This window comes from Carya illinoinensis, chromosome 10, assembly GCF_018687715.1.
Source record: "Carya illinoinensis cultivar Pawnee chromosome 10, C.illinoinensisPawnee_v1, whole genome shotgun sequence".
Classification (NCBI taxonomy): Eukaryota; Viridiplantae; Streptophyta; class Magnoliopsida; order Fagales; family Juglandaceae; genus Carya; species Carya illinoinensis.
Window position 1 is genome coordinate 33,885,266 of NC_056761.1, and position 21,931 is coordinate 33,907,196.

At 35.7% G+C, this 21,931-nt stretch overlaps 3 protein-coding genes across 6 annotated transcripts; 1 reads left to right on the forward strand and 2 right to left on the reverse strand.

Moving 5' to 3' along the window:
- Positions 1 to 3,711: 3,711 nt before the first annotated feature.
- Positions 3,712 to 4,314, reverse strand: LOC122278665. Its single transcript, XM_043088850.1, has one exon. The coding sequence runs from the start codon at positions 4,312 to 4,314 to the stop codon at positions 3,712 to 3,714; it is 603 nt and encodes a 200-aa protein (XP_042944784.1).
- A 5,404-nt stretch (positions 4,315 to 9,718) lies between these two features.
- LOC122279803 (angio-associated migratory cell protein-like) lies at positions 9,719 to 17,101 on the forward strand. Of its 4 annotated transcripts, XR_006229674.1 has the most exons (9): positions 9,719 to 10,284; positions 10,665 to 10,785; positions 11,873 to 12,018; positions 12,102 to 12,249; positions 12,348 to 14,548; positions 14,669 to 14,736; positions 15,805 to 15,847; positions 16,314 to 16,364; positions 17,049 to 17,101. XR_006229674.1 is itself a non-coding variant. In XM_043090637.1 (5 exons), the coding sequence occupies exons 2-5, from the start codon at positions 10,728 to 10,730 to the stop codon at positions 12,437 to 12,439; spliced, it is 444 nt and encodes a 147-aa protein (XP_042946571.1). In that variant the 5' UTR covers positions 10,149 to 10,284; positions 10,665 to 10,727; the 3' UTR covers positions 12,440 to 15,188. The 4 variants fall into 4 exon arrangements, 1 of the variants encoding a protein (XP_042946571.1); XR_006229673.1 differs by having other exon boundaries at positions 12,348 to 14,736; XR_006229672.1 differs by lacking the exons at positions 16,314 to 16,364; positions 17,049 to 17,101 and having other exon boundaries at positions 10,149 to 10,284; positions 12,348 to 14,736; positions 15,805 to 16,286.
- A 2,457-nt stretch (positions 17,102 to 19,558) lies between these two features.
- Positions 19,559 to 20,644, reverse strand: LOC122278666 (probable membrane-associated kinase regulator 4). The gene has a single exon (XM_043088851.1). It carries the CDS (start codon positions 20,642 to 20,644, stop codon positions 19,559 to 19,561), a length of 1,086 nt encoding a protein of 361 aa, XP_042944785.1.
- Between the last annotated feature and the right edge of the window lie 1,287 nt (positions 20,645 to 21,931).

Consider the following 21,931-nt stretch of genomic DNA (forward strand, 5'->3'; position numbering starts at 1 on the left):
TCAAAAGTGGATTTTTCACAACCCACGGCCACAGTGAATTTTCACTGTGACGTTGCTTTTTCTCCGCCGTTTGCAACGCCGCGTGTTTTCTAAAATTGCCATATAGCGCTATAAGTATTTTCCAAACTCTACTTTTAGATTTAAATATATTTTTCTCATTCAATAAATATTTTATTGCTGCTGGTTGGTTGATTCTGGACTGAGTCCGAGGAGTTCGGGGGTCGGATGGATGGAGGACGGAGTTGCCTGTTTATTTGATTTATGTTGTTGGATTATTTTATGCATTGTTATGGTATTGCATGGTGCATGCACGTGTGTTTGTGAAATAGTGTGAAAAGCCTGTGTATTGGCGTAAGTGGTCTTACGGGTGCGTGTGTATCACGACCCCAAGCCGGGATGGGGTATTATCTCGGTGGAGCTCCTCTGGTCACTCGGGAGAGGAATAAACTGAGTGATGTCCCCTGGGTTGTTGCTGGGCGACGACGGGAGCGGGGGCTAGGGGTTGCTTCGCTACGAACGCACCGGGCATCACTCTACGCACCGACTCCGTGGCCCTTCGCTGGTGAAGGCTAGAGGATGCTTGGCTACGAACACGCGGGGCGTGGAACTGGGCATCGCTCGTTAGGTGTCACATGCGTAGTGGTACTCGATCGGCGGTGTGGCACTGGAGCCAGGGTGTGCGGATGACCCCTAGGGGAGGTCATGGTGCATACGGATAAAATGGATTCTGGTTTGAGTCGGATAAAGGCCAAATGTGACTTTTGGCGTGTTTTTGGGCCAAATGGGTTTTTTGGCGTGTGTGGAAAAATTATGTTTTATGGGCTTTGTGCATTGGGCATGTTTCATGCATATTGTTTGAGTTCTATGTGTTTTTATCTAGGAGTGTTTGGGTTTTACTTACTTGCGGTACCATTTTTGGTCCCATAGCTTTTGGTGCAGAGTTTGAGGATGAAGAGAAGAAGGCTGAGCCCGAGGATGCGGCTCCGCCGGGTTGCTGATGCTATGTTTTATATTTGGTTTAAAACTGTATTTGTGTTTTTTGTAATATTTTATTTATGTATGTTTTAAACAGCTTGTATTACGTTAAGAAAAAAATTTTGGTACTTAGTTATGACTTTCGTTATCCGCTGCGTGTTTCTTTGTGCACATATGTTGCCTTTGCACACACTTGGCACCCGTCGATAGGATGGTGACCCGGGTTGTCACCATCCGGACGTCTCGATTTCCTCGTGTTCGGGCGTGGGGATTTGGGGGCGTCACACTATGCCTTTTAAGGTAAATGCATTGCTAAATGGATTATTACACCAAAAAATGATGGTGGAAAGATCTGTTTGAATTTACATAATATTATTGCTATGTCGTCTTCCATCCTCTACAACACATCTTGATTTACTACCTGAGAGCACAAATGCTTAAAAAACATGCATAGCTTAGTTATGGCAACACGTACAATAGAAGTCAGCTTCCCACAAATTCCTTCTGATAATAATTTCTACAAAAATATGTGATAATCATAAGTTTTCAATTCACTTATTTCTCTTTCATCAAGGCTCATGCATCTACCTAGATTTAAAACATAACCATCTAGAAACTTCACACTTATAAGCATTTACAAAAGTTCATCCTCTCATCCCTTGTCATCGTAAAACAAGCATGCAACATAACCACCCTATTGCCTTCCACCCGCAAATAAAGATTATGTTTAGTTCTCATCTCTCAAGATCTTTCATCATGTTAAACTTGTCTTTCATCTTTTTGTTAATACTCATCAATGGCCCTAATATATTATTACAAATATTCTTGTCTATATGCATTACATCTAAACTATGTCGCAACATGCATTTCGACCAATATGATAAGTAAAGATACTCCACTTTGTTCAATTCAATTCCTTTGTGCCTCATTTTCTCTTGTTCTTTCCCCAACCTTTGTCAAAATTGTTCACTCCAAGTTCCATAAATTGTTTCACTATCTCATCCCTAGACAACTTCTTTAGTGCAATTATGTCCTCTATTCTCCCAGTAAATTTAGCACCTTCCCTTCGCCATTCAAGATTTGCTGACAGATACCATCGATGGCCCATGAAGCATATCTCCTTCAAATATTTTAGCCACTCACTTGCAATTTCCTTATTATAAGTAGGACATGCCAACTTCTCTTTAGTAATCCAACCCAAAAGATAGCCACTCAGCCATCGAATCTATCGCACGTTGCTGTCAATCGCTACCATAACCATCACATAAAAGATTAGTGTCCATCTCTATCTCTTTTATTGTATTCTTCTTCAATGTTTTTAGGGGTTTTCAGTATGAACCGAACCCATGGTGGCCGAATTCATAACTTGATTTTCTGGCAATCATGAGTGGCCAATGGCCACCATAGATAGTCTAAACTCAGTGTATACTTCATTTCTATAGTGGCTATTACAAGATTAATGTCCTATTTGAGAAAATAAAAAATGGCTGAGTTGACTCAGCCATTTCTGGGTTTAAACATTCAAATGTCCAAATAGCAATGTTTGAATGATTATTTGTACTCTAAACGTATGTAAATCTACGTTTGAATGTATTGTTATGTTTGATTGTTTATACACCAAAACTTTTGAATGTAATGTTTTCCTTGCCAGTTTGAATCCTAACATTTGAACGTAACATTTCTATAGTTTGAACGTTTAGGTATACATTCAAACTTTATACATCAAACGTTTGAATGTAAGGTCTCGTGGGACGTTTTAGTCCTAACGTTCAAACGTATACCTATATAATTCAAACGTTAAGTTAAATATGTTTGAACGCAGTTGCATGTTTGAACGTATTTACACGAAACATTCGAATGTAATGTTTCGTGGGTCATTTGACTCCTAACGTTCGAACATGATTACCTACACCTTTGAATATTGTCCTTTTACATTTGAAAGTTAAGTTCTACTTTTGAATGTATTTCAAAATAGATTTAATTTTTTTCATATATGTAAACTACTGTTTTTTTCTTTTTGTAGAATATGACTCATCCTTTGACAATTAAGAAACGGGGGAGGGAAGGAACCCAGAACACTTCTCGGATAGGCTATAGAAACATTATGGGCAAATGCAAAGTGTATATCAACTAGTTCGACAAGCTGACATGGGAAAAGAAGAGTCTAAGGCCCGCCTTTATTTCCAGAGGTTGGACCAACATCTGCACACTGAGGAGGAGTATATACCCCTCCATGGTCCACAAGTTTTACATAGAGATTTCATCCATGCCTCAGGATGCATCATCTCACATTGTAACTGTACAAGGTGTTCAATTCGAGATTTTGGCGGATGTTATTATCAAGCTACTCAGGGTCCATCACGTATCTAAGGCATCAAGTACAATGGATGCTCAGACTGAGGACGCACCAGATGTAGGCCCATTTGCATCATTTACTGGCTTGGTCAAGTCTATGGCAAAAAATGTTAACCGATTGGAGGGCGAGGATATTGATCAGCCTCAGGATGATGACCACGATGAGTATTTATTCATCCTAAGTGGGAGATACCATACCCCGTTCGATAAGAATACACGTTCTCCCAAATGTTGTTGCTCCCATAAATCCGTATGTTGTATCTCATACTTGCAACAAACGTGGATCCTGTGGTACGTAAGGTCACCTTCTGTAATACCCAAGTCTTTTTTTTTTTTTTTTTTTTTATAGGAAATTTGCAAACTTCATTCATAAAACAAGCATTACAATGATGAATCAACCCAAATAGCATGGGATATACATTCGGGAATAACATCCCACCATAGAGCAATATCATCAAGATGCCATGCAAACTTAGCCAGATTATGTGCTACACCATTAGACTCACGGCCTCTATATTGAATAGACCAAGCTGGAAAAGAGGATAGAAGGGTCTTGATTTCATGAATAAGCGAACTCCATAGGGTTGAAGATTTTCCATCCTTTTTTAGTTCTTCAATAACAAGAAGTGCATCACTTTCAATTTGAAGCTCAACAATACCTAGAGGAATACACAACTGAATTCCTCTCAAGATAGCAATGAGCTCTATCTCCATTGGGTCAGCAATAGCATCTTCTGGTTTACTAGCAGCAAAAGTCACTTTTCCTTTGTCATCTCTTAACACCACACCAATGCCAGATCGACATTGATCACTAAAAGTTGCTCCATCCACATTAAGCTTCAATGAACCTACAGGAGGTGGCTGCCATTTGCAACTATACTTCTGTTTTCTCTGTTGTGCTTCATGTACTGCAGTATGTTCCTGATATAAGGTGAGAGCATGCTGAATGACTTGGTCTGTTGTCAGCAGATTGTTTCCAAACATCTTTTGATTTCACCTATACCATAAACCCCAAGCTATTAAGAAGAACTTCTCTAACTCCCCTGCCTTATTACTTCTCAGAACTAAAAGAGCTAAGTGCAGACAGTCCACTCTAGGAGATAAATCTGTTATGATAGGAAAGAATTGATTCCAACTGTCTCTAATTAGAGGACAGTATAATAGAGCATGATTTAAATCCTCCTCTTCTGTATGACACCATTGACAAATAGCATTATCAATCACTTTCCGAGCTTTAAGATTCTGCAGTGTAGTAATACCCAAGTCTTACTACGTGAGTCTTTATGTCATTTTATTTTAATCTTTAAGTTAAATATTTTCATGTAAATATTTTTATTAATTTATTAATTCATTTTATAAGATGTGTGTGTTTTTATTGTGTGGGAATTATTAAAATCAGATGAGAGCATATTTTTATATCCTTAATATACTTTCTTTTATGTCCTTCACTTTGAATAATTATGAATTGGCCCCTTTGAACTTACATCCTTGGATTGAGGTAGGTGTAAGATTTATCTTCTTAGGTTTGATCTAGGACGTCCAACATGCACCTCATGAAGATAAGTTTTGACCACTTTTCATTTCCTAAGGGAACTCCCATCTGTTAAAGGGCCAAAATACTTGTAAGTCTTCTCATTTCTTCAAGCCATCGTACAACATCATTTCCTCTCCTTCTTCCTTCACCTTCTAGTTCAAGAGAAGAACCAAGACTTCTTCCCATCACTTAAACCGTGTGAGCTCCCAAAAGAAAGAAAGAAAGTTAATTTTTTCCAAACTGTGCACTATATTTCTTTCCTTACCACTTTGAGATTTCTTATAGTTGGAATTTCCAAGTGTTTTCATCTTTCAAGAAGTGAAGAAATTTGGGGTAAGGGTTCCTAACTCATTTCTTAGTGTAAGTGATATATGGATTTTGAAATACATCAACCATCTTATATATATGTACATGGTTTTGAGGTGTTGTTAGGGTCAACCAAACCATGTGTTGTATTGTGTCAGTTTTTGTTTTATTTTCATCTCTTTATGTTGTGGTTTAGTATGTATATATGTGCATGTGTTCTATTTTGCTAACCAAGTGTATACGAAGCTGTTTTGAGGTGGTGTTTCAGGTATATAAATATATAAGGCTGTTTGAGAGGTTGCTTTCCGTGTAAATAGATTTGAAAGGCTGTTTTAATGTTCTGTTTTGCATATATACATATTTATGTTCTGTTTTAAGTGTAAATAGATATGAGAGGTTGTTTTAATGTTCTGTTTCGTATATATGCATATTTATGTTCTGTTTTAAGTGTAAATATATATGAGAGGCTGTTTTAATGTTCTATTTTATATATATACATATATATATATTTATGTTTTGTTTTAAGTGATTAAATGCATATGTGGAGCTGTTTTGATGTTGTGTTTTCTATATATATATATATATATATGTCCTGTTTTGGGTAACCAACTATATAAGGAGATTTTGTTGGTGTGTTGCTTTTATGTATATTTGAAATAAAGGAGAGTTTTTAATAAATGAACTTATTTAAAGTCTTAAATGATTCTTGGAATAAATTGGCATGAGTATTTGTGTAGAGGGTTTATTTTGAAAGTGATGTTATGTTCTCTTCCCTAGGAGATTAAAAGTGTTAGATTATTTGGATTATATGTAATCTTATAAACTTGTTTTAAAAAGGGGTGTTAAATGATCTATTTATAAACTTTTAGGTTAAGGATTTGAATTACTTAATGGGTTATTTTAGTTATTTCCTATGTTATGTCTTACTAAATACTATGTGTTAACTAAGTTGATTATCTTCTTATGTTACTCTTGTAAGGATTGGTTGAGAGGGTAGTTATTTGAAGTAACGTTAATGGTAGAAAATGACGTTAGATTTATAACATTTTAGTTATCGTTAAAAGGAGGTCTAAAGAATGTTGAATGAGTATTAACACACTTTTTATTTATTGGATTAGAATTTCTGAAGTTAAAGGGATTGCAACGGATCGAGGTAAGCAGCTATGACCATGCGCCCACGCCAAGTTTTCTTGTGGAAGAATATATCTCTATCTCTTTCCAAATGTTCCTCTAATTAAAGAATAAATGAATTTATATTATGTACAAGCCTTTCTTGGTAGCCCCTGTTAAGTATCCTATCGATTATAATTGGTTGTATGTGTATATGGTAATGCATGCATGTAGATTCTAAGTCATGGAATTTTCATACATGCTTCTTGAAATAACTAAGGTTCTATCTATATGTAAGCATGAAATGAACTACTATTTTCCAAAATAAATGCATATGCATCGGACTAAGGAAGATACCGAAAATGTTGATTTTAAAGAAAGAAAAGGAATAAATTAATGTATGAAAATATGTAATGACCACATGAAAGGAAATGGTACCAAAGAAATGGGCAGATTGCAATGCCCGGTATGTGGTACTGGTAATGCACCCAGTGCTGCTCCTTGACAGAAAGGGGTTCCTAACCTGTGGCCACGGGTGGAATCCAGGTCCAATAGGACCGCTAACCCCAACACACGGGGCATAATAGTGTGCTGGCCAAAAGAAAGTGAAAGATTAAATTAAGTGTATGCATAAAGATATGATATATAAGTATGTATGAAAATAAGAAATAAAGATTTTGCATGAAAGCATGAAGTAAGTATATGCATAGTAGTAAGAAGTAAGCGTATGCATGAATTATAAAGAAAACGTATGCATGGAAGTACTGTTAGAATTAGTAATGGTTTATGGATGCATGTTTTCAAAATAAAATACTATATGCTTATTAAGTTAACAGCATGGTATACTGCTTACTGAGTATTAAACTCATTTTGTGTTTATGTTTTAAACGTCCAGGTACAGACAAATCTGCTGAGGAGCTGAGTAATGCTGAGGAGGGAGGGGCCGATGTTTAGTAGTCCCTGGGTAGTTTTGTTTCTTTCTAATGACGATATATGTTTCTTATGTTTTGATACTGGACCCCACACGGGGATGTTTTATTAAGTTAACTTCTAGACAAGATACCTTTAGGTATAATGTATATTTTATGGTGAGGTGATGGAAACCCCACCTGCTTTAAGTTAGCTTTATTTTGTAAGAACTATAAGGATTGAGTCCCTTTTTGTTTAAAATAGTTACATTAAATAAATGGATAACGGATTCTGAGAGTCCTTTATAAATGAATGTAAATGTATGTCTATTAGATGTTTCTTTTAGTTTAGAAATCTAGAGTTCATGCATGATGCGTTCGAGCCTGTCACGCATTATCTTATTATAAAAATAAAAAGAAATCACTAATAATAATATGAGCATTTAATTATAATAAAATTTACAGTTATAATAGGAAAAGGAACAGGTACGGGATCACGATCTTGCTCTTGATAGGGTGGGGTTGTGACACCTTCAGTCAGACTCGTGCATAGTTCCTCACACAACTGGCACGTGGAGAGACTATCGACTTGCCATTGCGGATATTTGAGAGGATCCGTTACGAGGCGAGTATCATCTCCATTGACAACATACCATATGGGGTGATCATAACACCCCAAGAGTGTCATAAAATGAAAATTGCTCTATGTAATTAACTACGGTACCAGACCCTGAGGCATTAATATGCAACAAATATATTTATATATATATATATAACTTTTAAAAGATCTAGCGTTATTAGTGTAGCATTTTGATCTTCTAGAATATGGCTGGGCAACTTAATTAATCTTCTTCTTTTTTTCCTCAGCAAGTAAGATATTTTATAGATAAACTAACAGATACAATATACAAGTTCAATGGGGTGGGAGTCCCCCATAGTCTTCCCAAATCCAACACACATTATAACACAAAAGAAAAAGAAAAAAAAGAGGTAATCAGAGCCAAAAGATTGGTTCCCACTCCCTTCCCATAAAGGGAGACTGCTTGATGATGATTTTAATTAATCTAACGAACAGGCTATCTTACAGCTGCTAAAAGCCGCAGTAAGGAGGGCTGTGCTGCAATGTATTGGTGTAGACCGACTGGAAGGAACTGTCACAACCACTTTCACTTGATATTTGGTTATAGAAAGCGGGAACATAGGAAAGCATTGGAGAACTGAGACGAATCGCTGGCGAGAGACCACCACTGTCTGTGACGACGCATGTAGCACATGCTCTACAACTGGAGAGGAGTGGAAGGTCGAAACAGGAAGATCTAACGCTACAGAACCCGACCGTGCCCCGCGTGGCTACGGAAAAAGTCCCCAGATGCCACGCAAGTTCCCGCGTGGCTTGTGAAACTTGCACACGACATAAGCCGCACGTGAGATGAATGCAATGCTTGAAATGACAGACTTCTTCTGTCAACTTGAAGACAGTCGCCCAAGGAGGTTGATGGTCGGGCGCGTGTTGAACTAAGATCACTGGAAAGCAGCAGATCACCTAGTTTCAAATCTAACGGTAAAAAACTAATGGAAAACTCAAAATAAATAGGAGAAAACAACCCTAAGCGGAGGCTGAGGCTGGCGAGGAGGGAGGTTGGTGGAGCCGAAGGTCTAGCCCCCCTCCTTCTGGCAAACGGAGCAAGTCTTTGATGATGAGTTTTGGTGTCCATAGGAAATGGAGAGGACGAAACGAAAGTTGTTTGGTCAGGTTTACCTAATTAATCTTCTATACCCTCAATATAATTAATCTTCTATGCCCTCATTACTTTCTTTTGTTAAAAAAAAAAAAAAGGGCGCACAAGTTAGAATGGCTTAATTAAAGTCTGTTAATTTTATTTTAGAAAAGTAATAAAAATATTTCCTTTTTATTAATGACATATATGTTTTGTAGTTTATAAGATTAATTATTCCAATGAATCATTTTTAAACGACAGTTGTTAGTATATGAGAAATACTTTAGTCATAAAAATATTATATAAAAGTAAACTCACAAATTGATGTGGCTTGATACAATATATCAAATTGTAAAATTACTTTTATTATAAAGTAGATTTAACAAATTACATGAAGCCACATCAGCTTGTGGGTTTATTTTTATGTAATCTCTTTGAATATGTCACTACAAGAAAAATGATTTATTGCAGTGATTTTTATATTGTTGGAAATAAAATCGCTGTAATAAACCATTAATTTCAACAATTTTAATCTTATCGCTGGTTTTTAGCATCAAGTTTTAAAACTACTTTGTTGCAGCGATTTTCTCATCAATTACGACGAATTTTTTCGTCCTAATATTTAAAAACTTAAAAATGATACTTTTGCAGTGCTTTTTTATTTTTTACGACGAATAAATTCGTTGTAATAATTTCAAAAATTATTCCAACGTAACTAATACGATGGAATTGATGTTTTATCACTCGGTGCCTAAACGAAAATGCCTTCGCCGCTCCCCGCTGAAATTCGATTTTAGCCCTAATCCTCAATACATATTTCTTCCCCAACTTCTTCTTCTCCATTTTCATCAAACTTGCAAACTAACCCACCCATTTCGAACCGGCATCCTGCGAAGACCACTTCCTCCCTAACCCAGTGCCATCTCACGTCGCCTCTCTCTGCCCAGCGCCACCCTGCCTCGTGCCGCCTTCCTCTACCCAGCGCCACCCTGCTACACTGTCCCTCTATGCAGCGCCACCCCGTGACACTCCTTGGTTGCGCCGCCCCTCCCCGAAGCAAGTACATATCAGTGCAAATCTGCATACGCAGGATCTTCAAGGTCAACTCCTTCTATTCAACTCCATTATTTTTGTGGTGTTATTTACTCTGTTGGATTCCTTTGTGTTCTGTTAATTAAACCCTAACCTAGACCCTTCCTTTCCGTCCACTTCGCACTCTTCTTTTCCTTCCCCCTACTCTGCTCGCACAAGAAGCTATTTGGCCCAAGGTTTTCCAGGTTATTTCCTTTGGTTGGCATTATGCCTCCCAATCTTGCAATTTGCTGCTTGTTTCTAGAGGAGCCTGATGATTCCGTGCATATATTCACCGGTCATACCGGTAAGAACTTTCGATTTCTATATTTATGCCTTTTAAGCATTTCCTTTAAAACCTTACACAAATATGATTGCATCTGATAAAAGCCTATCGGACCTCCCTGTCGCCTGTATATGTTTTTTATTTAGTTCCTGTATTATTTTGAAGGGACTTACCCAGTTCGTAAGTAACTCTTATTTTGAATAAACTTATGGTGTTACTTCATTATCTAATTCTTAATTTGTGCGAGTCAGATACTTATATAGGACTAATTGATTATGCTCATCTAGTTATGAATTGGGATCAACATGGCTTTGAATTTCACATACCGATGTGTGAAGCTGAGTATATCCTACATTTTATAACTACAAATTTATGATTATGTTTTACTATTTTCTTCACAGGTGAGGTTTATACAGTTGCCTGCAGCCCAATGGATGCTTCGTTAGTGGCAACTGGGGGTGGAGATGACAAAGGATTTCTTTGGAGGATTGAGCATGGAGATTAGAACTTTTGAGCTCCAAGGTATGTGCAAGGTACACCAGTTATATAGTTTTCTCCCTTGCTGTTTACAGTGGTGGGGCAATATTTTCCTCCTACGAAATGATAACCACATATCATTCTTAAAGATTTCTTTTTTATAACATCAAATAGAAAAATAGAACTTTCTATTATGTTGTAGAAAGGAACGCCCTACCACGCCATTAATTTCTCATATTATAGGAAATGAAATTATATTCACTATTACACAGGTGTCTAATTTTTGTTTTTTATTGGTAAACAAATTTATATTGAAAAGGAGTAGGCAAGAGCCCAAGTATATGAGATATATACAAGAGCAATGCCTAAGCATGCTAGTTTAGTGATACAAGGAATTCATGGAAGGTCATGCCATCAAAATCAATTACAATCAACCAATGTAGTAAAGTAGTGAAAAATAAGTTTCTAAGCTCATCCATTGACCACTCTTGATCTTCAAAACTTCTTACATTCCTCTCCCTCCAAATACACCACCATAGGTACAAGTGTCTAATTAATTGAAGTTTAAAAAGTAAAACATTAAACTAGCAGTTTATCTGGTTCAAACATTAAAAGAAATGGATAGATTGATTCAAAATTAAAAGGTTGAGATTTGGTGTTTTCCTTTCTATTCTTGGGTATTCATATATGTTGAGAAGGGGAAAAAAAAAAAAGACACTATGATTTTAGAATCATGGTTCAACGTTACAGAGTACCTGGTAACAATGCATTATTTTGAGTTGACCATCAAGTTTTCTTTCCAACATTGTCAATTGGCCCCTATTTTAATAATTTGTAAGTAGCTTCAACACATACTCCATGTTTCATTTGTACCTTCCTCTATAGTGGGTGGACCTTTATGAAATTTTAGGTTTTAAGTGTGATTTTTAATTTAAATGAATGCAACTGACCGCATTAAGTTTCACATGGCTCGACCTGACCCCTCATTGAAGATTATTGTTTGCTATAGTGGCTTGCACATGAGCCAAATTCATCTTCTGTACCTGGTCACTTGTAAAGCTTGCATAAGCTGGGTCCTGGGGCTGTTCATCTCCAAGTTCTTAATCGAACCTCTCTTGTATTTTTTCTGCAGGTCATGGAGATTCCATTTGCTGTTTAGCCTTTAGCACTGATGGACCGTTGCTGGCATCTGGATGCTTGGGTGGACTTATTAAAATCTGGGACATACCGTCCCAAAATCTCAAATTTTCACTTGATGGTCCCGAAGAGGGCATTGAGGTGAATTTGTTATGTACTATTGGACATAATATGTTGTGCCATCATATATTAAAAACAAAATTGACTGTAAATTTCCTTCCCAGTGGATCAGGTGGCATCCAAGAGGACATTTGGTCTTGGCTGGTTCGGAGGACTCTATTGTTTGGATGTGGAATGCTGATAAAGGTGCCTGCCTCAATACATTTTCAGGTCATTGTGGTAGCGTCACTTGTGGTGATTTTACCCCCGATGGTATCGATCTACTCCTTTGTGCTATTTTGGTATCAGGAAAATTGTTATTATCTATTTCACTTATTTCAGTGTTTTTAACCTTTTTCCTGTTGTTTAAGGTAAAGTAGTTTGTACTGGTTCTGATGATGCAACATTGTTATTATGGGATCCAAAAAGTGGTAAAAACATTCATGTGGTAGGGGGTATGTAATTGAATTTCAGCTCCAAATCTCCTATTTTGTTTTTCTTATGGAAATTATAGTAGTTAAAATTCAACCTCAGAAAGGAAAGTGTAGAAGTTTCAACCTCAAGAAATGAAGTATAAAAGGAACTGTCAAAACTCTTAAATAAAGTGACAATGGATAATTCATGATCTGCAAATTTATTTGTCGAAAACCAAAAATATTGGCACATTTTTAAGCCACTTGAGGAAGAATCTAGAAAAACTTTCCCATCTGGTGAACCTTATGAGGTAGGCAGATTTAGAGAATCTATCTGCGTGTGCTCTGGTGGGCCTTAGGGTGTGAAATTAGTGAGTTAGGGACTTGGGATTTTATTATGATGTGATTAGGGTCTATGGTTTAGAAAATGGCCTGGAAAGCATTGGATTTGAAAGGGTGAAAGGGGGCCAAAACAAAGAACACATGCTGGAAGAGTTCTGTTCTCTAAAATAATTATGTTAGGGTTTGTTTCATTTATTATTTGTGGCCAAAGGCTTAGGGATCATATGTCAGGTTTCATGATTTTTATAGGATTAACGAATTTGATTTGATTTGGGCTTACAGAAGAGATGATAAAACGATGAGATTGAATTGAATCTGTTCACAGCTGTTGATGTGAACAGTACTTTCTATTTTTCTACCAATCGACTCTAAAATCATCGAGTCCAAAGGCACCCATATAGACTCTTGATAAAAACTTCTCCTAATAGGTGTGAAGCTCTCACTTTGACTCATGAAGAAACTCATGGCCCATGACTATGGCCCACAACCAGGAATTATATAAATTTGAAAATATCCTTTTGATTGAACAAATTTGAAAATATCCTCAACTCTAGAAATCCAAAAAGACATCATAAAAGGTGTTCAGTAGTCAAGAACCTAACAAGGTATTTTCTCTTCTATACGTCCTTTTTGGAAGATGCCATTGATCCTTTTGCAAGGGATGGTGTCTTCTCAGTAGAGACTATTGGAGTTTTTACCAAAGCCTTCATTCCTTTACAAGACTTCATGTATTAATGATCATTTTCAAGCTTGAACAACTATCTGCATTGTCTGCATTTAAGTCTAAAGTATTTTGTTTGAATTTATGGTTTATGGTTTTATTCTCAAGGGGACTTAGATCACACTTTTAAGTTCAGTATTCCAACATTTGCAGCATAGCTACTCTTCACAATTGATGGTATTTTGATTAACTCATTCTTTATCATGGCTTTGGTTTGTTCTCAAGTCAAGAAATGATTAAAGTTTCTTCTTGATTGCATTCTAGCACTACAATTTCTTTGATCTCTGCTACAGATGGTTGGTACTTGTTGATGATCAATCACTCAGTTCCTTCAATACATTGAAATGTGTGGGGATTTTTACTATGATGCATGTCTGCTTACATGTGTAAAGTTAATTAAGAACCATACTTTTCTTGGCCATTTTATATTATTCTGCACATGGTCCAAATATCAAGGCAAAAATTGAGTCTATGAGTATATTATTATTAGCTTCTACCCTTTTTATTGTTTTAGTTCCGATTGTTAGGATATATGTGGTCAACTCTAAATGGTGGGATGGGGCTACATTGTGTTTGAGTTAAGGTGGGATGAAATATTTAATATAATATGCGTTGGATAGATGGAAATTGGTTCTTTCTTAAACACACTTCCAAGTTCTAAAATTTTCTGCAACAGATTCTGTTATGGTTTCCTTCAACTTCATGTATCCTTACATTTTCCCCCTAATACTTGTTTAGTTGGGTGTGTAACTATGTGGAGGGAAGGTAGAACTTTGCAGAATTCGTGTTGTCTACTGCTTGAGGAGGTGAGATGATTTTCTGCCTTGTTTTGTTCCATGCCGACATGCTACTACAAAAAGGTTCTGCTATAGTTTCGTTTCTTTCCTTTCTTAGTTATATGCTCAACACAAAAATAGCAACCAAAACATCTGCATTATCTGAGAGATTTTGCTGCAATCAGAATTTTCGTATGGTGATCTTCCACTTCAATTTTTGTTCATTAAAATCTCATATATTACTTGTTTAGTTTAGTGTATAACCAAGTGGAGGGAGTGCTTAAACAAGGGAAATTTACACAACCTATTGCACAAAAGACGTAAGATAATTTTTCTACTCCATTTTGCCCCAAACATTTTAGTTTTTGCTGTGATTTTAGTCCTCTCTTTTTAATCCTTTTCAGAACTTCATTTTTGTTTGTCAAACTCCTAAAACTCAGTTTGTACTTGTGAGCTATGTCCCCAAGCAAATAATTGAAGTGAACAGCCAAGGATTTCTCCCAAACCAGTAAGTCTCTCTTTCATAAATTTCTAGTTTTGCCACTAGTCCATCTCATTCTTTTTAACCATCTTTGTACGACTTAGAACTCTGTTTCTTTTTCTTTTCCAACATTATTGATCATGGTAGTAGCATAAAATAGATAATGGTTGCTGCATTTCATTCATTTCCACCATTAAGACTATGTTAGGCACATAGAACACAACCAACCTGAGAGGCTTGGATTCATAAATATTTTTCTGTTTTGGGTCATGTCTTCTTCTAACTGTGTTAATTAATATAATGAAGTTTATAGAGAATCCTCTATTAGTTAGAACCCTTTTCCTCCTTATTCCGACCATGGAGAGTGTGTGTACTTGTAATTGTTGCAGCATGTGCCTTGAAAAGAACCTCATAAGCCTTGCTCTGTGAGGCTTATGGCATCAATCAAAAAAGTTCTAGCAACGTTTGAGCAATAGCTGTTATATTGAGATCCAATTGCACATATAATCACACTGTTCGAATCATAGTAAAAGTTCTCATTGTTGCTTGAAGCACTCAGTTTCAGATCAAAATCTCCTTCGCTTTGAAAAATTAGTGGGTAACAAATATCAACATTGTCTTTCTTCAGCTTGACCTTAATTCTTGCTGGTTCCAATATGTCATTCGGTGTGTCATCCATTAATGAAGCTTGACCCCATAAGACTCTTATGTACTTAGATGTTTGGCAAGAATTCAGTTTGATATCTAATTGTATTCCTTGTTGGGAAACTATCTGATTCAAAGTCTGAACCCCTTCTACTTCTTGATCCAATCTATATCTCATCTTGGTGTGGTAACTTCCAAAATCGTAAGAAAAAATGAATCACTTCATTGTTTAAAGAGATATTGTTGTTTCATGTTTAGGGAAGATGCATACGATTTGATCATTCATTGGGAGCAATGAGATTTTTCATTCGAACTAAGTAAACTTATTTTATGAGATAAGAGATATTTAGTATCAAACATGTTTAAGTACTAACGTAGTGGCTTCAAGCAGTTTAACTATAATTAATGATGCTGAACTCTGTTGATACTTATAGATCTTCTCTCATACAGACTCTTCATGTCCAAATCATAAAGATCAGTCCACTAATTGAAGGTAATTATGAATTAACCTCTCTGTTGTAACTGGGATAAATGCTTAGAGATTAATTTAAGGACTTCACATCATCTCCTAAATCACCTCTTTCTCCAAAAATTCCATCCATTGTATTAAAATTGTTTAGCTGATTCAAGAATTAGTGGTTACTGATCCTAACAACATAAATCTACAAGCATATGCCAGATTCTTTCTTTATGTGGATTTATTCACAGTTTTTTTTATTTTTTAAGTATGACCATGCTGTCATTGAATTTCTAGTGCATGGCAATAGCATTAGCTACTATGGGTGGATTTGATAAGTAAGCACTTATCTGAAGTAATTCATGATTGCACTTATATATATATATATATATATTGTAAGTGATGGGTCTTAAATGATTGCTAGTAAAATAGGATGTCCAGAATCTCCAATCTGATGGTTGATGAATTTCAATTGGTGTTTGATGAATGGATAATTGTGCAGGTAGACTGGATATGCAATACAAGTTCTAATATGTGGCCACACATTGATAAGGTATTATCCTATCTCATAATAGTTTTTTGGCTTTCTATTTTGAGTCAGCAACTGGCTGATTTTCGCTGTATGAGGCAATTTTTTTGCTGTTTGAGGCAACTTGCAGTAGATTAGAACCATAGCACAAAACATAGTAGCAGAGTACATGCGTTACTCATATATATGTTGATATATATACATACTGTTTTGAGTTATGCAGTGTAGAAGATCAACTGATATTCACATGAAATAACTGCTAAAGATCATCAACATTGAAATTTATATTAAATATGTACAGCTATACTGATATAATGTGAGTACTGCCTGCAATTGATTGTAAGAAAATTAGTTTCAGATGCACAGTAGATATTTATATATATATATATATACTGTTTGTAAAGTACACGTAAAACCTCATAGAGCGATTGTGTGTTTCTGTCAAAAAACATTTACAGTCTATTTATTTACAACCAAAGTTGCTAAAAGTGATTGTTTCCTGCTGAAGAGTTTACTTGCTTAAATGACTGTAAAATACTGCACTGATATTAGCCTGACTTATGTTTGCCATTATGGCAATAGGCGATGACTACATGAACATTAAGTTTGTGTTTCCTAATTGAGTATTATCAATCTTGTTCAATAATAAATGTTTGCTCTATTTAAAGTACATTTTTACGTAACGGCTCTCTATATGGTCATTGACAGATTGGAGTTGGAGAGATTGAAAGGCAAAAAAATGCTGAACAATGAATCCCCCCCCCCCTCCCCCACTTGATGCAGACGTGTTGAAGCTGTTCTACCCAATGCCTAGGTGCACATTGTTATCAAATACATTAAAGTATTTTAGTCCATAGAGGAGCAGGACAGTTGAACAATTGTTCATGAATGTGGACATTTTCAATTAATATTTAGAAGCAAGAAATGGGATTTATATAAGTTAGTAGTTTGTAAGTCGTAGGTTTTGCAAGTAGAAATTGGTCCACCCCAATGTATATAGCCCATAACTACATTAATGTGAATTTTCCATTGGCTTTAGATGAATAAATGTGTTTGATTTATTATATTCGATGAACTTATCAAAAAATTTATTATATTCGATGAAAAAGGTTATAGATTTATAATGAAAGTGCCTAAAATTTTCCTATTTCTAAATTGGGTGTTGGATTTGCTATAAGTATTATATAGCAATGGAATAGAATTGCTCATAGGTTTATGTGTAATCGTTTCATGTAGGATCATTAAACTTGTGGTGATGCCAATGAATGATGAATTAACAACAATTAAATGACTTAAATTAAGTGAAGTTTAAGGTATTAAAAAAAAGTTAATATATAATTTCAAGATAGGTAATAAATTGATTTTATTAGTCATTGACATGAACACGAGAAATAAAAACTATATTTCAGATCAAGTTCGTAAATGATGGTTTTATATATATATAACTAACGTAAATGGCGAGATCGGGAAAGAAAAAATACACCAATAACTTAATTCCAGCGAATTTCATATTAATTGTAGCAATTCTTAATGCTGCAATTAGCAATTAACAACGATTCTAAGTGACCATATTTGCAACAATTTTGACATTTTGCAGCGCTTTTCATCCTATTTTCAGTATCTACATTACGCTACAAATCCTAATTTCCAACAATTTTAAGACAAATCGCTGCAATTGCAATGCTCTAATTCCAGCGATTTTAGTTGCATTTTCAACATTTATATTATCCTGCAAAATCTTATTGGCAACAATTTTCTAAAAAATCACTGGAAATGAGAAAGCAATTCCAGCGCTTTATCGAGCTATTACAGTGATTTTAAGTGACCATATTTGCAACAGTTTCGACATTTTGCAGCGCTTTTGATCATATTTTCAGCATCTAAATTACGTTGGAAATCCTCATTTCCAACAATTTTAATACAAATCGCTGCAATTGCAATGATCTAATTCTAGCGATTTTAGTTGCATTTTCAGCATTTATATTACCCTGCAAAATCTTATTCGCAACAAATTTCACAAAAATCGTTGGAAATGAGTATGCAATTCCAGCGCTTCATTGATTTTTAAATATTTGATGATCACATTTGCAACACTTTTTCCTTTTTTGCAGCGCTTTTGGTTTATTTTGCAGCATTTTAGTTACGCTACAAAATCTTATTTCCAACAAATTTATAAAAAATCATTGCAAAAGATTAAGCAATTGCAACGCTTTATTGAGCTATTACAGCGATTTTAAATGCTGTAATTATACTTTAACAATGATTTCAATCACTTGAATGATGACATTTGCAACAGTTTTTGTTTTTAGCAGCACTTTTGGTTAAAGTTTCAGCATTTATATTACGCTGAAAAAACTCATTTCCAACGTTTTTTTATGAATCGCTGCAGTTGTAGAAAGGAATTGCAGCGATTTTTGTAGTATTTGCAAGGATTTTATTATACTGTAATTGAGATTTCTCAACAATAGATGCATATGGGCATGAGCTCAGTTGCAACAATGTTAAAAGTATTAGCAAGGGAAAATTTTCGCTAGGAATAGATGTTTTAGCAACAAAAATTTTTTTTGCGCTGCTTTTGGTAAAAAAGACGCGATTATTGCGGCGAACGTGCAAGGAAATTAGAATCGCTGTAAAAGGGTATATGTAGCAGTTTATGCAATTTTTTGCAACGATTTTAAGCGCTGCAAATGACCTGATTTTAAGAGAAGTACAGTACTTCTCTTAGTATATATGCACTGTGAATAACTGTTTCAAGACATTCAATATAGCTATTCAAACCCTCATCTCCTAGATCCCCAGAATGGGAAGTAAGCACCAACGTTTACTTGTGACAAATTAAAGAGATCGAGAACAACTGACTGTCTTAAGCGTTTCCCCCCCCCCCCCCCCCCCCCCCAAAAAAAAAAAAGTCTTCAGTATCAAAATAATCGTCTGCGCTCCAAGCATGACTTTTTAATGATAAGGCTCTTTTATATAAAAGTGTACATGCAGATATATAGATCACTGCGTGTAACTTTTAGAAGTACAAAAATGGGCTAGAGTCTAGACCATATGAATTAAACAGAAGCGGATTCTTCATTGAAGATTATTTTTATTAAATTAATAATCAACTCCAGTGGTTTCTGCCACCCAGTAACCTTGAAACGATGAGCTAATTATCTGGAGTCCATTAAAACATTCTGGCAATGTCTCTATCATGAGCCTTTCCCCAGTTACCATCAGATGATGCGAAGTCCCCTTCTTTCTTGATCACCACAAATTGCATTCCTTGATGCAACATCACTAACAATATTCTTTGAAGAACTAAATAGCTGCTGAGACTGTTTACAGTGAGCAATTGCTCCCTCTACTGAGTTCTCAAGCTCTGAATCTGTACAGCAACTGATCCTCTTGAGCAGCTGTAAATCATTAGAACCACTTGAACCGAATGAAAAGGATGAAGAAGCTGATGTGGACGAAAACCGTGAGTTGCTATCAGAACGCCGTTGAATCACCCCAGAAAAAGACATCCTACGACTGCTAACAGTGCCATTCTCGAGCATCTCTCTGTCAATGCTCTTCATCAAAGTGGTCGATATCTGGTATTTCTCCCTATCAGTTTTTCTAAATGGGGTTTTATTGGGTGCCTTCCTAAACTTGTTTAGACAGTCCTTACCCTTTGAGGCAATGTTTGCTTCAGGAGTGCATGCTGCCTTGGCACAGGAGGATGCATCTGGACAACCAAATTTTCTGAATAGAGACTTGAGATATGAACTTGAAGCCTTGAGCTTTTGACCCAGTGCAATTTGCTTGATTTGCTTGAGCTTCTTGTCCGAAGACTTTTTTTTATGATCGCCAATGAAAACATTATTTTCAATAGACCATTCTAAGAAAAACTCATCTGCGTTTAGTTCGCTGGTAAAGCGGCAAGACTCTGATGGTGAAATGTTGCGGGAGTCAAGTGAGGTACTGCTATTGGTAGAATCTGCAGTATTGGAGTCAGTAGTTATTGAAGGAATGCTATAGTTTTCTTCCAAGGCTTCTGTTTTGGGTTCAGTTTCTGTGCTAGGGCTACGAAGGATTTTTCTATTCATTTGTAACCAAGTAGGGAGGTTAAGAGGAAGGAGTTTTCCCTTGTAGAAGAGCTCATCAGCAGGGGAAATTGTGGATTCTGTCTCCCTTGAGACTGAAGTCATTTGGAACTCGAACTCTCTAGTTTGTGGTGGAGAACTGATAAAGTAACACAAGAAGTTGGAAGAAGAGCTCAGTTCTATATCAATATAGTCTTCATCTGCATGGTTAACGGCAGGTTGGTTTGTGGCCATTTCACGTGACCTTCTGTCAAAACCTGTGTGTGTGTGTGTGTGTGTAAATATGTGTATAGAGAACGGATGTGCTAACTTTTCTTTGGGGAAGGTGAGCTTGGTGAAGGAGGAGGTGAGCAGAACATCATTTTATAAAGTGAGGATGGAGCTTGCCATCGACGAGAGGGGCGGGGCCCGAGGCTGCCACGTCTAAAAATAAAATAAAGTAAAAAAATTATGAATATTTGCTGCTGCTTCTGCAATGACACCCTCCCAATAAAGAAAGAAAAATCTCTTCTAGTACTTGGTCCCAAGTAGGAAAATTTAGGGAAAAATAAAAGAGTTTCGCTACATACAAGTACAGTTGTATACTAATCTGTGTATCAATACTGATTTATTCATACTTAAAATTTATATTAACATTATTTTCAATAAAATCTACTTTTTGACCAATCACATCATATTAATACACAGATTAATGCATAACTATACTTGCAATTATATTTTTCCAAAATAAAACTGTGGACCTTTAATAATTTCCCCGCATATCAGCCACACACTGACTGACCAATACGCATAGCTTGTCGTTTTTCTCCACCAAAAAAGGTTACAGTACTATATAGTTCATTGGCAAGTTGCTTTTGTTTAGATTGAGTGATATGTTCAGACCAGATATTGCTCAGCAGCAGCGCAACCGACATCCAATATCATTTGATCAGCCTAGCTAATTACCTATATATGATGAAATATATGAACAAGACTCATTAACTCGTTTGACTTGATGAATTTTATATAAATATTAAAATTATAATATTTATTAAAAAAATACAAAACCAACTATAATTACAAAATTACAATCCAAAAATAAATATATCAAAATTAAAATGAAAATTCCAACAATATCAGATATGATAAACAATAAAACAAAATAACAAACTCACAAAACCATGCATATTTCATAGTGCATTGTAAATATTAATATTGCAATTCCAAATACGATGATACATATACAAATCTAAACAAATTATGAACCCACAGAAGATGGCGTAACATCCTCATTGCTCTTGTCGATGTTCAATTCCATTATATCTTCAGTTAACTTGTCTAAATTCATTTCTTGTGCTCCTATAACCAAGTTATCTGTAATTCTACTATCCCATAACCAAATTCTTTTGTTTATCCAAAATCCTCACTGTTTACAAATAGCATTGCAATGCGTGTGCGGTTACATACCAATCACAAAAATTTTTTGTTCTGTCTTTTTTATGTTTTTAGATAGAAGGGTAAAAATGTAATTTTTATTTTCTT

Bases quoted from the DNA above. Each gene is read 5' to 3' on its own strand.
- LOC122278665 (XM_043088850.1), bottom strand. From the start codon at position 4,314: ATGTTTGGAAACAATCTGCTGACAACAGACCAAGTCATTCAGCATGCT.
- LOC122278666 (XM_043088851.1), bottom strand. From the start codon at position 20,644: ATGGCCACAAACCAACCTGCCGTTAACCATGCAGATGAAGACTATATT.
- LOC122279803 (XM_043090637.1), top strand. From the start codon at position 10,728: ATGACAAAGGATTTCTTTGGAGGATTGAGCATGGAGATTAGAACTTTT. The intron at 12,019-12,101 runs GTGAATTTGTTA...TTTCCTTCCCAG, and splicing joins GTCCCGAAGAGGGCATTGAG to TGGATCAGGTGGCATCCAAG. The intron at 12,250-12,347 runs GTATCGATCTAC...CTGTTGTTTAAG, and splicing joins TGGTGATTTTACCCCCGATG to GTAAAGTAGTTTGTACTGGT.